This window comes from Pseudopipra pipra, chromosome 6 (genome assembly GCF_036250125.1).
Source record: "Pseudopipra pipra isolate bDixPip1 chromosome 6, bDixPip1.hap1, whole genome shotgun sequence".
NCBI classification, from domain to species: domain Eukaryota; kingdom Metazoa; phylum Chordata; class Aves; order Passeriformes; family Pipridae; genus Pseudopipra; species Pseudopipra pipra.
In genome coordinates, this window is record NC_087554.1 from 42,227,729 (window position 1) to 42,243,001 (window position 15,273).

The following is a 15,273-nucleotide window of genomic DNA, read 5'->3' on the forward strand; positions in this document are numbered from 1 at the left end:
CTTCTTGCCTGTGCTTGGGTCAGGTGTTCTCCGATGTGGTTAGTGAGATTCCTTGCTTACAGTCCTGGGCCCAACTAATGCTAATGCCATGCTAAAGCTCATCTCCTGTCTCTTCGTCTTAGAGTTTCTGCCTTAAATATCACTTAATTGTATATAGCTTCCGTTTGTATTAATTTTGTTTCATGGAAAGATGTATAATCTGAATTGTGTCACTTGTGACTTTCAGGTAACCAGATTCTGCTGTACTCTTAAAATTGAATGAGTCTTCTCTCTGTCTTGATTTTCTAAACTAACCTGTTTTCTGTGCTGTCTTCATGTGTACCTTTCACCATAAAAGACCTCTGTCTTGACATCCTCAGGCTGTCCTGTCTCAAGGATAGTTGATCGGAATCATGTCCTCACACAGTCTGAGGACATGCTAGGGCACACCATTAGTTTATATGACCCTTGTTAAGATCTCTGGTAGAGGAGGTAGTGAGGAAGTTGCATTGATAGACTTCAATAAAACAATGACAGTTTACACTGGCTGTGACTTTCGCTGTTCCTCTTTTCTGAATATTCTCAAGTTTCTACAAATACTGGTTGTGTGAAAAGTTGTAGCCTAATTTAGCCTGTGTTTATAGTTTATAGCTGAGCCACGCTGCTATGTTGTATCACCTCCATCATTCAAAAAGCTCTAGTCTGCCGTTTGCTTCTCCTGGTGTTGCACACTCTTGCCTCAAATTAGATTCTAGCTTTTATATTAAGAAATACTCTCTTAGTTTCTACATTTTTATTTTTGTTTGTCTGGCATAAGAGAACAAAGCTTTTATCCAGGTATGTTTGCGTGTATTTTTATTTTAAAAAGGCCTCTAGTTTTTGTTTATCTGTTAAGTATAATTTTATGTATTTGAGCACTGAACATCTAAACATGAAGTAGAAGCATAGGAGAGAGACAAGTCGGGTTTGTGAGTGCAGTTTGGAAAGTGGAGAGTAGGTAGCAAGTGACAAACAGACCCTTTAGTGCAGCTCTATGTGAGCCAGGGGTTTAGTGCAAGACTGTGTGTGGTAGGCATATGCCTGAGAGGTTTGCATGCTTATATGGAGAGGGACCTTCAGATAGGTGTTGGTATGTTGTTGTAAATATGCAGTGGAATTGTATGAGTGTGAAGATGCATGCGGGAACTGTGAAAGCACACAGACTCTACTAGCAACCGGTACATATGCAGAGCTTTGAAAATGTCTTTCATTAAATTAGTTGTGTGTGCCAGTTTTGATGTTTGTGAAGATTGCAGAGGGTCTGTAGCTATGGTTTTTGTGCCTGGGAATATGTACTGTTATCCTGAATGTCCGATTCTGATCTCATATGCCAGGATTTATTCCAGTGTAGTTTCATCAACTGCATTGAAGTGACATCTGAATTACACTGCTTTCAGATGGGATTCAGGCACTCTTCTGCACACGTTTGTGCGTGTATGGGAAAGCAGATGTCCGAGTGCAGTGATTAGGCTGTGCCGCTGTGAGACGCGGGTCTGTGCATGTGCACGAAGTGTATGTTTGTGGAGTTGTGTGTTTGCATGGGACATGCACGTTCCAGTGCCACGCCGTTGTCCTAGGCTGTGCATGTGGGTTGCAGTCTGGGCGCACAGCCGCCCGCCGGCATGCCCGCGTAAATAGTGCACGGGGCACCCTTCACCTCAAGTTTTTTCACAACCCTAAACTCTACAGCCGGTGTCCACGAGAGGCAGATCAGTGGGTAAGAGGGAAGGGGCGCGTGCGCTGCCGCTGCGACCGTTCCCGCGGCGGGACCGAGCTGGAGCTGCGATTCCGTGTCACGGGCGCTGCCGGCGGCCCCGCCGCCCTCGCTGCCGTGCCGGGGCCAGCCCTGCTGGCGGCTCGCACTGCATCCCACCGTGCCCCAACTCCTCCGGCCCTGGCTCGCCCTCCTGCCGGGCAGGGGCTGCGCGGGCACCGCCGGTCGCGCTGCGGTGCCGGTGCCGGGTCCGACGGCCCCCCCGGCCGTGCCTCCCCCAGCCGCCCTCCAAGCCCAGCCCCTGCGCGGGAGCCAATAGCCGCCCTGCCGTCTCCATCCGTCTCCCGGCGTTAATGCTACAGCGGGGCTCGGGGCGGCGAAATCCCCCGTGGCCGTGTCCTGCGCGCCGCCCGCCTCCTGCCGCCGTCAGTGTGTCCGCACGCGGGTGCGGGAGCGGAGCGGCGCTGCCTCCCGCCCCGCCGCCGGGCTCGGGCCGGCTTCTCTTCCCGGCGCTCCCCGCTCTCCCAGCCCACTGCAGTTTAGTTGTTCTCTTGTGTTTTTTCTTTCCCTTTTTTTTCTTTCTTTTTTTTTTCTCCTCCAACTGGGAATGCTCAAACTGGACTGATGGACATTTCCGAGCTGTGCATCTCCGACCCGCTCGGCTACCACAACCAGTGAGTGTGCCGTGCCGCGACCGGGCGGGCCGGGGGCGGGCTGGGACTGGCGATGCGTCCCGCTGCGGGTGGGATGGGGCAGCGACCCCGCAGTCCCGCTGCCTTCCCTGCGGCAGAGCCGCCGCCTCCCGCCGCCGCGGGGCACCGCGTGTGCTGGGTGTGCGGAGCGGGCGGCCGCGGGCAGGGCAGGCAGGGCAGGGCGCACCTCCGCGCCGGCAGGTGCGGCGGAGTCCGCGGAACAGCACTTGGGGGTGTGTCGGCATTTTGGTGTGTTTCTTTCTTGCCGTGTAACTTCTCCCTCTAATGCTTCATCTCCTAGGAACAGGCAGCTAACAGTGAGCGCTGGCAGTCCTTTCTGCGCAGTTTTACTTTCCGTCTGTGCTAGGATTTTTATTAGATGAATTACTAGGTGCCTATAAAGAGATGTGCATATAAAATTATACGAAGCAGATCCATTAAAGCACTGTATTTTATGTAAGAAGTCCGTTTTTCACCTGAAATGCCCTATGGAAATTCAGTTTCCTGCAGCTTACTCTTTGGATAGCCTGCCCGGGGAAAGAGTGGAGTGAGTCGGAGGGCTGGCAAGCAGACATCCCGAGCTGGGACCGGTGGCTGATACCTTAGCACCTGCTACTGCTCTTTGTATTCCGAAGTAGGCTGTGCCTGGTAATGCTGTGTTTAAAATCACTTTAGCATGTTAAGTTTGGTTTGATCTTGTTGGGGAAGTTAGGAAACAAGGCAAAACCTTCTTAGTGTTTGTATCCAGCTGACTGGAACAATTAATTTTAAATGCATTGCTCCTCTCCGATAAATCTCACCCCGAACAGAGTCCCCTTTTGTGTGTTTGCATGTTAATCCGTGTGTCACCTCTGCAGGTTTTGTGGTGTCATCAGAGGTGGGAATGAAGTAATTTTGCCTATTTTATTGCTTTTGTCTTAAGAACACGTTGTATTTAGTAAAATCAAAATAATTTAGACCAAACAAATCCCCCACAAATACCACTCTTTCCTCATTTCAGATTTTATTTGTCTTTCTGTCTCTTGTTTCCCAATATTCCATCTGTCTTTACACTCATTTCCTTTAATCCCCAGCTTCCAGCAGTTTCATTAAAATGAGACTTAGTATTGTTAATAGAAATTAATAATCTAACCCTTGTGATTTTCTTTTCCCCACTGGTGCTTCACTTGTGGCTGCTCCATTTTGAAGTAAAAATAAACAAACAATTCCTTAAGGGAAATGTGTTCTGTATGCTGCTGGGAGTCTTTTAAAATTAAGGCAAAAATAGAAAATGCATTTACCTTAATAAAAAAAAAAAAGAACAAAATGCCACAATCATAAGATCATCACTTACTCTATTGTCTCTTAACTTTTTCCTTTTATTTTATATACTTTTGTAATTGAGAAAAAGGATCTCAAACAACATGAAAATAGTAAGAAAGTAATATGCATGTTATATTACCATTCACCCTTTTTACTTTTTCATGGGCTTTCAGTCAGCTCTCAAAAATGTCAGGAGCACCTTACCTGTATTCACAACTCTTTGGCTGCTGAGTAGACAGATGAAGGTGGCCCTGGGGGAAGTGCCACTGAGCCCCTATAGCTTTACAGTAGACAGGGAGTGCTGCTTTTTGAGATGAAGAACTGTTGGAGAGCTCTTTGTTTAAAGAATTGCTTGGTTCTGTGTGCCAGCATACATTCTCTTGAACATTGTTGAGGTTGGGGCAGAAAGACTAGAGAAATAAAATATAAAATATCTCAAGCTCAATTTTTTCTTTTTTTTTTTCTTTTCTTTTTTGTTTTTTAATTAAAGGAGTACAGTGATGCAAGAAAGTCTGGAAAAAGTTACTGGGAGAAGTAAGCTGTGGGAAGCTTTAAAAATACAATATTATTTAAAGGTATATGTGCAGCGTGTCAGGTACTGATTGAATTTACATTTGAGTTTTATTAAAGTTATATTTCACATTACATTCCTGTAGCTGAGGATAAGAGTTCGCCCAGTAGATATCCGTTTAGCCATCTTGTCCTCCCACTGTAACATAATTACATTGTGAACATACAGTATGGATACAGGTGTTGCATTTGTGCCTGTATCCCTAACTAACTGTGTAAGCATATTATTCTTACTTTACTGATTTACTCTTCTGACTGCTAGCTATTGAAATTATTTTAATAGTTATTTTCCTTTTTTTGTAAATACTGCATTTAATTCTGTGGATGGCAATTTTTGTCAAATTAAACCTTAAATTAGCAGCGAATTTAAAAACATTGCAAACTGGTTCTTCTTGTTTAGTTGTGTGTTAAGCTATAGGAAAAATATGAGGAAGAGTAGAATGTCGGAAGAGAAGTGGATGTGGTCACTCAATACGTGATCCATACAGTTCCCTGGAAAATGTATTTCACCTCACAGTTATTGAAACAGAGAGAGAATGAACAAGGCAAAGGAGAGGAGAGGTGACTCCCTTCACCTTGGAGTTTGAGGAGATCTTAATTTTTTTTAAGAGTCAGACTCAAGAAGAGTCTGAACAAAAACTAAGCAAAATAATTCCTTACCCCTAATCCATTCTTCAGATTTTGTATTTATCTTCCTAGAGCAATGAAAGTTCCCTGTCCATTGCCCGTGTGTGTTGATCTGAGTGATTACACCAGGAACCTGCGGAAGTTCTGGTTAGCAGGTTTTGTGGTTTCCTTCAGTGCAGGATCTTGCAAGGAGAGTAAGAAAATGCATCTGGCTAATTTTGACCCTTTGTGCATGTGTTCTAAGGCTATGTATGTATTTAATTTCTTGCACAGAAATCCACTCTTTAGCTCACTACATTTTGGTACTGACCTTGGGGAGAATTATTCCTAGGGTAGGTGATACAGCTCCAAGGAAGAAGCTTTTGTATGAGTTCAGATTGGGAAACTAACAAAGGCAAAGATTTGTACCTGCAGTTTGTCTCTCAGGTGAGGGCATATGGTGAGAATACATTAGTTACACTGTACTGACAACGTCTGTCTGCAGTACAGCAGGAAGGGAATGTGTGTGCAGACACCACAAATGTGCACTGACATATGTGAATATATTCACACACAAATAAATGTGTGCATCTGTAAATATTTATATGCAGATAGATACACATGCGTAAGTATGGTCATATGAAATAGTGGTGTTGCATCTCTCTCATGCAAACCTAAGGCTGTTTCAAAGGAGAGTGGAATATGGCATTTTACTTTTCTGTATTAACTTCCACATCCCAGAGAATTTGCTTTTGCCTAGTTATAGTTGCCACCAAAAATGTTGATAGGACTGCAAAATTGCCATTTCTGTTTCTAATTAATATTCTACATGACAGACAGAAACTGACCAAGGAACCATCATGAAGGTAAAATCAAAACCATTGGCAAATGAGGGCATCCTGCCAGATGGTATGTCTCTCACACTGTTTCCTCTGATGTACAAGAAAGACATGTGAGCCACTGATGTAATAAAAATAAAAATTATTTTATGAAGAGAAGGAAAAAGTTGAAAGTAATAAATTACATATTAGATAGAGAGATGGAAAGATATAACATTGGAATTTTAAAGTCTGTGAAGGAGCAAATTCTGGCCCTGTGGCAGGGAATTAAAAAAGTTACTGTCACTGACCCTAATGCATAGACTGAAGAAATGTGACTTGATTTCAGAGGTTAATGGAAATCTCCATATTCTGTGAATGGGAGGAAATCTGAGTCAGAGAATATGAATGCAGCTGTCTGCTCTGAATATCTTTGACAGGCTGGGATAGGGAGGAGTTGTTAATTGGGAAGAACAGGAGGGAGTTGTTTGTTTTGTTGACAGAATAAACTGAAAAATCTCTGTAAGGGAATTGTTGTAGGTACTGAGTTTCTGACAAGGTTCCCATTGTAAAACAGGGTCTCAGTACACTAAGTTTAGTGAGCATGAGGCTGATGAGTAAATCGGTACCTTTAAAGTATTTGTATTAACTTTTCCCTCCTCTTCTAATTCCACTTGTAAAAGTAAACATGATCTAATCATTATCAATTATTGAGAAATATGGAAAGATCAATATATTTAAAAAATAGGATTTTTTTTTCATTTTATTGATTTGAAGTAATCAATAAATATTGCATTTAGCCTGAAAGGGGAAAGACTTTGGAGAGATTGAATCAGAGAAAGTTGCTGTGATAGAGATTTCACATCTCGTTTTCTTCCTCTCCAAGAGAATGTTCCTCTACTTTCTGTGCCCTTTCTGCTGTTATTTCCCAGCCCTGTTTCTGTGCTGTCACTACTGCTCTGAATTTCATGTTGTTTGAAAATACCTGTACTCTTCAAGTAATTTCAGTTCAGTAAGAAGTTTTGTGCATTGCACGAGTGGGTCTCTTTACAAAATTTTTCAGGGTTTGAAGGATACAAATTCTCTTGGGGAATAGAAAAAAGAAGGTAAAAGGTTTAAACCTGAGAGTATATGAACTTTATGGGTTCCATTGGGAGCATGTTAGAATTTCTCCTAAGAGTGTAAAATGCCTAAGAGAGATTTAATTAAGAAAAGAAATAGTAAAAGTAGAAAAAAGAGGTGACGAAGCTAGGCTATAAAAGCCAAAGTCCTTTCCCCAACTTATTTTAACTTACACTTCTTGGTTTAGGAGTTGGGGGTTGTAGCAGCAGCTAGCGTTGCATGTCAACGATTCCAGGGTAGACTGCAGAGACTGGGAAATTCTTCCCAGTCGGACCTGTTCTTTATTCCATAGAGCTGCTGGTGGTAACATTACAGCCAGGGAACACAACAGAATTTTTAGGTTGTGCAGTGGGAGCAAGTAAATCTAGTATCAGTCCAGAACCCAGCAGTGAGCTTCCTAGGTAATGCTGCTATAGAAACTGGGGGGAAAAGGGGGAAAAAAATCAGAGTTTCCACGGCAAACTGTGAGTCAGATAGTTGTTTGTTTAGTGAAGGGACTTAAGAAAGAAGATATTAGCAGTACACAGCTATGGTGACCTTGCCAAAAAAAAAAAAAAAAAAAAGAAAAACTTGATTTCTTTCTGTCTTCCTGGCATCGGCTGCATTTGAGTTGTGAATGTAGTAATTTCTATGTAGCTTGCATGTGTAAAGTGCTTTGCGCCTGTCATCGGGAACAGAACATAATTTAATATTATTTATTAGTAATACCTATTGACCTGGTGAGTTTTACTTCTTAGGAATTAAATTTTAGTAACTTATTCTTTGCATTTATTTCTATCCTTGCTGTGCTGCCTCTCTCTAAAGCTTTGCCCTGTCTCTTCAGAGCAATAGACATGCCCATAAAACGATGCTTGCAGCTGGAGCACAGTGCACTTGGATTCTTCCAGTGCTTGAGAGTCTGGCTGCTGGCAGTGACTGTCCGTGAGGAGAAACATGTCTGCTCAAGGTGGAACGCACTGTATAATAATATATTTGTCATGTTTGTAATTGCAAATGTAATTAGCAAACAAGCTCTGGGGGATTGAGGCCTTGAAACTTTCACTGCACATCATTTGACCCTATCTTGACTGGACCAGGGCTTGTATGTTACCGTTAACCCTTGCTGTTCTCGCAGAGAAATTTTCCTTCTAATCTGACTGCTGCTAAGTTTCCTGTCTTCTTCAATGCCCTCACCACAACCCCTCCTTTTTTCTTTGGCTATGAGCAGCATTGTACCTGTATTTGCTTATACCTTCTTTTATTGTAATAGCAAATGCTTACGTTCCTCCTGTGACACATGCACTAATATTTCCTCTCCTAGCACTTCTGACACAGTCTGGAAAGCATTCTACAATGCCCTTTGTGAAGAGCACTGTGTACCAGTAAGTGCTTTTGCATACTGAGCTGTTCAGTGCATTCCGATCACCACAGGCAACGTTACTACTCAGTGCCCCTTGCACTTCGCAGAGACAACTTGCGAAAAGCAGGTGGCAAGCTGTTATCACACAACCTGCGATGGCTCTCTGTCCCTGCTGAGCTGGAATTTTCTTGCAGTCCTTTTCTGAATGGGGGAGGAATAAATATCTAAAAAATCCTGTTCACTTTGTGGAATCCTGGTAAATCTCAGTCTAGTCACCCTTAGCATGACTTTTTTGTCCTACAAAGAATATTCCTGATGTAGTGAACAATAATTTAGGATTTAATGAACAACACAGAATCTGTTCATAAGGTCACAAACCTGTGTGTGCATCAGAAGCTAAAAGGGGCTACTTTGCTTTTTCATGTGAATATTGTCTTTTTTTCTTTTTTGATTTCAAGATAGGACTTAAAATGCAATAAAATTTGTGATAGGAGTGTTCTGGGTTTGGACAGAGTTTTATTTATTTTTGCATTTTTATGTATGTGAAATAAAATAGGTTAGAGTGGGGTGGCTGTTTTTATACAATTTTTTTGTCATGACTGTAAGGACATCTTGCAAATATTGCATCCTATTGAAGGCTTGGAAGGAAAAGGAAGCCTATTCCAGTTTCTTCTTAGTAGGGGAAGAGCCTCTGAGTTCCCCTTCTTTCAGTCCAAATTTTCCTTTTCCATTCCCAGATATTGTTTGATTTATCATGTATTTTAAGAGTCATATATTTTTCTTAAATTAAAATAGCCTATAATGTGGGTGATGGAATTGGTACCTCCAGCTTAAAGTATCCTACATAACAGGAGAAAATTTCTTACAGCACCTTTTGTTTTGAATTGATTGTCTGTATTTTAGTGCAGCTGGTTTTACTCGAAAATTACTTCTTGCTGTGTGTCTGCTGGTCTGAAAGGCTGTTTGTACATACGGCATATTTAGAGTTGTTATTTTCTAGTTTCTTCTCCTTTTTCTCATGGCACTTTAAAGTTGGCTTTCGTAATAATGGCCTTCAATCTCCGGTGATGGAGCCGTCACTGTGAACAATGCTGGTGAGTGTATTGTCTCCATGTCCTTTCACTCAAGACAAAGGTCAAAAGAACAGCTTTAAAAAAATGTTCAATTCTCCTGTTAAGATTTTGCATATGAAGATGATAATTTTAAGAATGTGTAAGCACTTGGTTGAAAATAAGACAGAAATACAATTTTCTATCAGCGGCCGCAAGTACTTTTTTTTTATTTGATGTACTGACATGAATGATTACAAACCAAATTTCTCACTGAAAATTTACATCATTTTATATATTAAAAAATTAAACAGCTGAAGGACACTAAAGAGTTATTCTTCAACAGATTTTATTTTTCCAAAATCTTCTATGTAGTTTCTGGTTTTATTCAGTCAAGCTGACAAGTTTCTAATTCTCAGACATATTATTTGTTTCCTGATTTAAGAAATTATACTTATCTAGATGAGTTTTTCACAGATGGGGCAACATAGCAGCAGAGAACATAGGATGTTACTGATTTCAGAGATTTGTTTAAAATTTATTTTTGGTGCACATAACCAGAATTAACTAATACACATTTTAAATGTGTACATTTTCTACATGCTTTGTTTTTTATTTTTAAAACAACCTTTGATTCATACAGCAATTTTTAGGAGTTGCTCTCATTTTATTTTTATTTTTTTCCAGCGCATGTATAGCATTTGATTGTCATCTAGTTTTAACAGTTCAGAAAGTGCTGTAGGGGAAGAGCGATTTAATTCTTTGGAACACACAAATTCAGTCTTTCTTCAGTTCCTTTTCAGACATATAGGATGTTGCTTCTGCTTTTCTCTTTAAGAGTTTAATTCAGTTTCTTCATAGTTTTTGCATTTCTGTTGATGGGGTTTTTTGGGTTTTTTGTCATTTTTGGAGACTAAGGGGGTAATGGTACAGGGAGACACTTGAAACATTCTCCTATAATTCTAAAAGCTTTGGTGTGCACTGCCTGACACTTTAGTAGGCAATTTTTGTTACCTGATTCATCAGTAGTGCAGAGGTATCTGGCTGGATCAGGGCTCTCCACACACCTGTGTTAAACAGCGGCTTCCAAGGAATGATGTGCAGCCTGCAATGCAGCCTAACCAGGGATTGGGGTAGGGAGGGGACCATAGCTGTCTGATATAGTTGAAACTCACCTTCAAAGCCAAGGAAATGCTGACATGGAAACTTGCATTTTGGTGCTTGGGCATTGTGAAGAATGATGACTTTACCTCCTGTGGGTTCTCTTTGCCTTAATAGATTGTAGCAACTATGACCTTATGAAAACGATGTTTAAATGTATCATGTGTCCGTATGTAGAATTTTACATCAATGATGCCGGATGCATCTCCTTTGGAATAATTGATACAAGTTGCGTAGGGGCACCAAGCCCACTGTAGAGGACTAGAATGCATCGAAGTAGGAGAGAAAAGAGTTTCCTTGCCTACACAGATCTGTAAGTGCATGCATGAATGTCTGTTGGAGGGTGTACACCCTTAATTATACATACTTGTGCCTATACTATGTATTAAAAGAACGCGCATGTATATGAACTATATAATTTTATGTATAACCAAGTGTTCATTCAATATTGCATAGTACTATTTACTTATCTGTATGTCTCCTGTTATGCATATGCAAGCCTTTCTGCATGTGGTTGCATATTTCTGTGTGTATTAGTGTATAAATGTATATAAAAAAATAAGGATAGGTATGTCTGTCTTTATTAATTAAAGTTGGTAAATCTGTTCATAGCCTTACATAGAAGGTGTTTTGTAAATGTTAAATGCTGTACATACCATATAGAACATTTGTGCTTAAAAAAACAATTGGATGTTTCTCTTGGAATATATATAATTATGGATTATGTAGGGTTAGGTGCTACTAAATAACTGCAGTTAGATCTTCTGTTTATAAATCAATGAATTGGTGATTTTTAAAGAGGAACGGAGATTTTCTTTAAACAAAGTATCAGAGAGTAATTTAAAAACAGTATGCAAACATACATCCAGCTATAACATTGTCCAGATAAAGATGGGGTCATGTGCCATAGCCATAAAAGAAATTCCAAATCACTGACTTTTATCTATTTATTTAATTTTTGATTATTTTGGAAACTTTTTTTTTTAAATGTGATTTTGGTTTGGTAAGACACAAAACATAGTGTGCTTCCCCTTATGGAATTGTAGCTTAAAAGGTTATTTGATTATGAGATATTTTGGGGTTTTTTTGTTTCATCATCTACAGTGTTTCTATTGTCTTTTTATTCTTTTTGTGTTTTTTATTTTCCAACAGAGCAGTTCTTTTTTTTTTTTTTTTTCCTAGCAATTACAGTTAGGGGGCTGTCATTATAGAGGAACTATAAGCCCTAATCTCTGCCCATGATCATTACTTCTCTAATAATATGGACCGTCTTTGTTGAAATTTCCCTTCTCAATTTCCTATTCTAAGATAGATTTATTTTTTTAAATATGAACAAATTTAATTCCACAGCCTTTTTAAAATAACATTATTATGAAACAAGAACAAAAGCTCTTACAGTACAGTGATGTGATATCTATACATGTTTTAATACACTAATTTTCCTTAGAATTTTCCCTTGGGTGTTTAGGGAAAAACAGATTCAAGTGTCCCCTCTCCGCACACACTTTAATTGTTGGTTGAAAGAAATAAAATTACCTGCTTTAGGCTGGTTTACTTTTTCAACATACTATCACTTTGTTTCAGTCTCTGCAAAATGTTATAGATTCAATTCCCCTGTTGGACCAAGAGTTAAAAATTAATTCATGAATAATAAAAGCCAATCAGTCTTGTTGAGTTTAAAAAGGATTAGAAGAAAGGTTTTTGTACAGAAGCAGTTATATATCTTGGTGGTGATGTTGTTGGACTAATAGGTATTGTACTAGGTCCCACTGGTTATCTGATAAAGGTAACTGATTTGCAAATAGGATTGTTATCCTGATGACTAACGAGTTTAATATTGGATGGATTAAAAGAGGTTGGGTGGCTGGTGTCTTTTAAAAGTTCTTGACTCCCTCTTCTGAGACAATTATTTGATTCAGATGCATAGATTGGAAAGGGACCAGGTAAATACATACTATGAAAAAACCGTTCACGCCATCTTAATACAGCTGGAATTTTCAAGGAGAGTTACCTCCTGTGGGGACCGAATTCCACTGAGTGTCAGTAGTGGGGAGCTGTCCGTAATGCACTGAGAGGCCTGTACAGACATCAGGCTATCCTGTGCTCAAAGCATGTAACTTATAGAAGGTGGGCACAGAGAAACTCATGAGTCCCTCGAAACAGATGGAGGACTTCACACAAAGTTTTGTGATGTAAAATGCCCTGTCCCTACACAGATCTGCTCTGTAGCACTGGATAGAGGAGATGGAAGTAGGAGACACGGCTTCAGGGGAAGGAGGGCATCCAGAGTGATGGAGATCTGGTGTTTTTTTGTTTTTTGTTTTTTTGGTTTTTTTTTTAAAAGGATTCAGAGCTAAAGGCAGAATTTAAGGGAAAGCCAGTGGACAAAGATGACTTGTTCAGGAACAGTGCTTGAACCTGACATGAAGTATAGGTGCAGCGCAGTTAGGTGGAGGTTTGGGGAAGGGAGAAAGAGGGCATGCCATCATGGGCAATAGAGGAACAGATACATCTTTTCAAATATCTGTTCCATAAGAGCTTCTTAGGACTGCAGCCCCCTAGTAAGAAAAGCGACAAATTGTCCTCGTGTATGAAGAGTTCGCTTTTGCTCAGCTTAAGAGCCACAGCATCTCTGTCTTTCATCTGTCGTGGGAAAATTTGTAAATAGAGGATCTTTGTGAGGTTAAAGACAGTGCTATTCAGCCTGCAGGTGACTGGTTGTTACATTTGGGTAGAAATAAAGGCAGCATAGAGAGAAGTGTCTGTCTTTTCAAAGAACAGTGTTGCTTCCTTCAGTGAAGGACCGTCCAGTGGCTTTGCCTCCAACTGCCCACTGCGCTAGCACAGATAAGAGCTGAAAGAGCTCTGCAGCCATCTGCAGGGCTCTGCCGACAGTGCGCCGGGTTGCAAAGGGGGCTGCAGGGCCTACCTGGAGAGCAGCCATTGCACCTTTCTATTCATAGGCCGCATCTTTGAAAATGTTCAAATTACTCTGTCCTCTAAACGTACATGTGGGTTTCTCCTGGGTATCTTGGCAGTGCTCTCACTACTGCATTAAGAGAGAGTTTCCATGTTCACGGACATCGTGGAACCTCTAGGAAGAAAGACACTGTCATCCCTGTCGTGTCCTACTCTGCACACTCCTTTCAGCATCTTACTAGTATAAGTTTGGATGCTGTCACCACATCCCCTGCAGAGTGATTCCACAGTCTATGAAGATCTCATGGTGAAGAATTTTGATAGGGAAAGAGAAACCTTAGTGTTTCACATATGAGTTTCATACAGTCTTTGAAAAATGCATTAATCTTTACTACTGCATCATTTGTGTATTTGTGCACTGTTTCCTAAATAAAGCGATCTCTTGCTTTCTCACAGAATCACAGAATGGTTGAGGTTGGATGGGACCTCTGGAGGTCATCTGGTCCAACCCCTTGCTCAAGCAGGACCATCTAGAGCTGATTGCTCAGGATCAGGTCCAGACAGCTTTTGAATATCTCCACGATGGGTGACTCAACAACCTCTCTGGGCAACCTGTGCAAGTGCTTGGTCACCCATCACAGTTAAAAAGTGTTTGCTTATGTTCAGAAAGACACTACTATATTTCAGTTCATGCCTTCATAATGTGTTCTTTGAGGTTTTTTACCTTATACTTGAGTTAATCCAATTGTTTTATGGAGTCTAAAATTTCTATCTAGTTTGTCAGTCTATTCCTAATAAAGTGCACACAGAAATGAATGTGGAAGAGAAGTATCCCCTTCCTGATTCCCTGGGAGTGTAAGTGTGTCATTGAGAACTGAATTGCTGGGCTCTTGCAGCCTGAGTTAAGAATGAAAGGTATGTTGTCTTAAATTTACAGTTGGTTCATCAAAAGCGTCTGTTGTGTCTCATTAGGAGATACAGAAATTTCTCATTTAGTTTAGATTATGGTGAATACATACAGATATTTGTTTTAAATATCCTCTTTATCTTTTTCTTAGTCAGTAGCTGGTTTATCAACTGGTTTATCAGCTACCCTCTCTTTTCTTAACAGGATAAATAAATAGCAATGAGCAACAATTAAATGCAGACTTAAAAGGAACAGTCCAATTATTTGAGGGTTGCCATTGTTCTGATCCCTGTTCTCAATCCTCATTGTCTCTAGTTTCTTCTGGGAGAATGACATCTGAGTGGTCCCACTGTAGCTTTGGTACATCACCAATGTCAGAGTTAGGACAAGGATTTGACACTGTTCATGATGTGTACTACTGAACCAGAGAAAAAACCTTTCAATAGCCATACAGAAAAGTCTTTGAGGGTAATGCCATATTAAAATGACTTTGTGATAGAAAACCTTCTCTCTGTAATAATGTAGTCAGTACCTGCTGCCTTCTAGAAGCGACTACTGTGCTAACAGGTTCTGTTTTACTCGCAGCAATAGGTAATTTATACCAGATTACTTCATCTTCTGAGAGCAGCTAACAACCATGAAATGCTGTTACTGCTGTTGAAGGAAGAGGCTGGTGTTGAGAATTTATATGGGAAACTAGACAATCAGAAGCCACAATATGAAGAAACCATCTACAAGCTTTGAGTGTGTTTGGGAACTTTCTTTTTAAAACTGTCTTCTAAGGTACTTTGAATATGAGTCTGCTGTCATTTTTGCTTGCGTAAATGACAAGTAACTGTGAAAATAGATGGGCTACACCAATGTAAAACTGGCACAAGATTAATAGTAGGCCATTCAGTTTAACATCATAGTAGAAGAAGATATACCTGGAACCAATATAAACATCACGTTGAAGTGGAAGGACAGGAACCAACTAAAACTTTGTATCAGAATGGCAGAAACAAGTGATTTTGCTTCCATAAAACTCTGCCAGGTGCTGTTACTGCCTCATATCAC

The 15,273-nt window shown here is 40.4% G+C and overlaps 1 protein-coding gene across 3 annotated transcripts in view; it reads left to right on the plus strand.

Moving 5' to 3' along the window:
* The window catches only part of ESRRB (estrogen related receptor beta), a 131,311-nt gene that overhangs the window by 42,957 nt on the left and 73,081 nt on the right, over positions 1–15,273 (plus strand). The window contains exon 1 of one of the 3 annotated variants that reach the window (XM_064658796.1): positions 203–2,406. The exons of the other annotated variants lie outside the window; for them this stretch is intronic. Coding sequence (XP_064514866.1) covers positions 2,357–2,406 — 50 coding nt within the window. The 5' untranslated portion in view covers positions 203–2,356. Of the gene's footprint in view, positions 1–202; positions 2,407–15,273 lie in introns of those variants that run through there. 3 annotated transcript variants of the gene reach the window in all.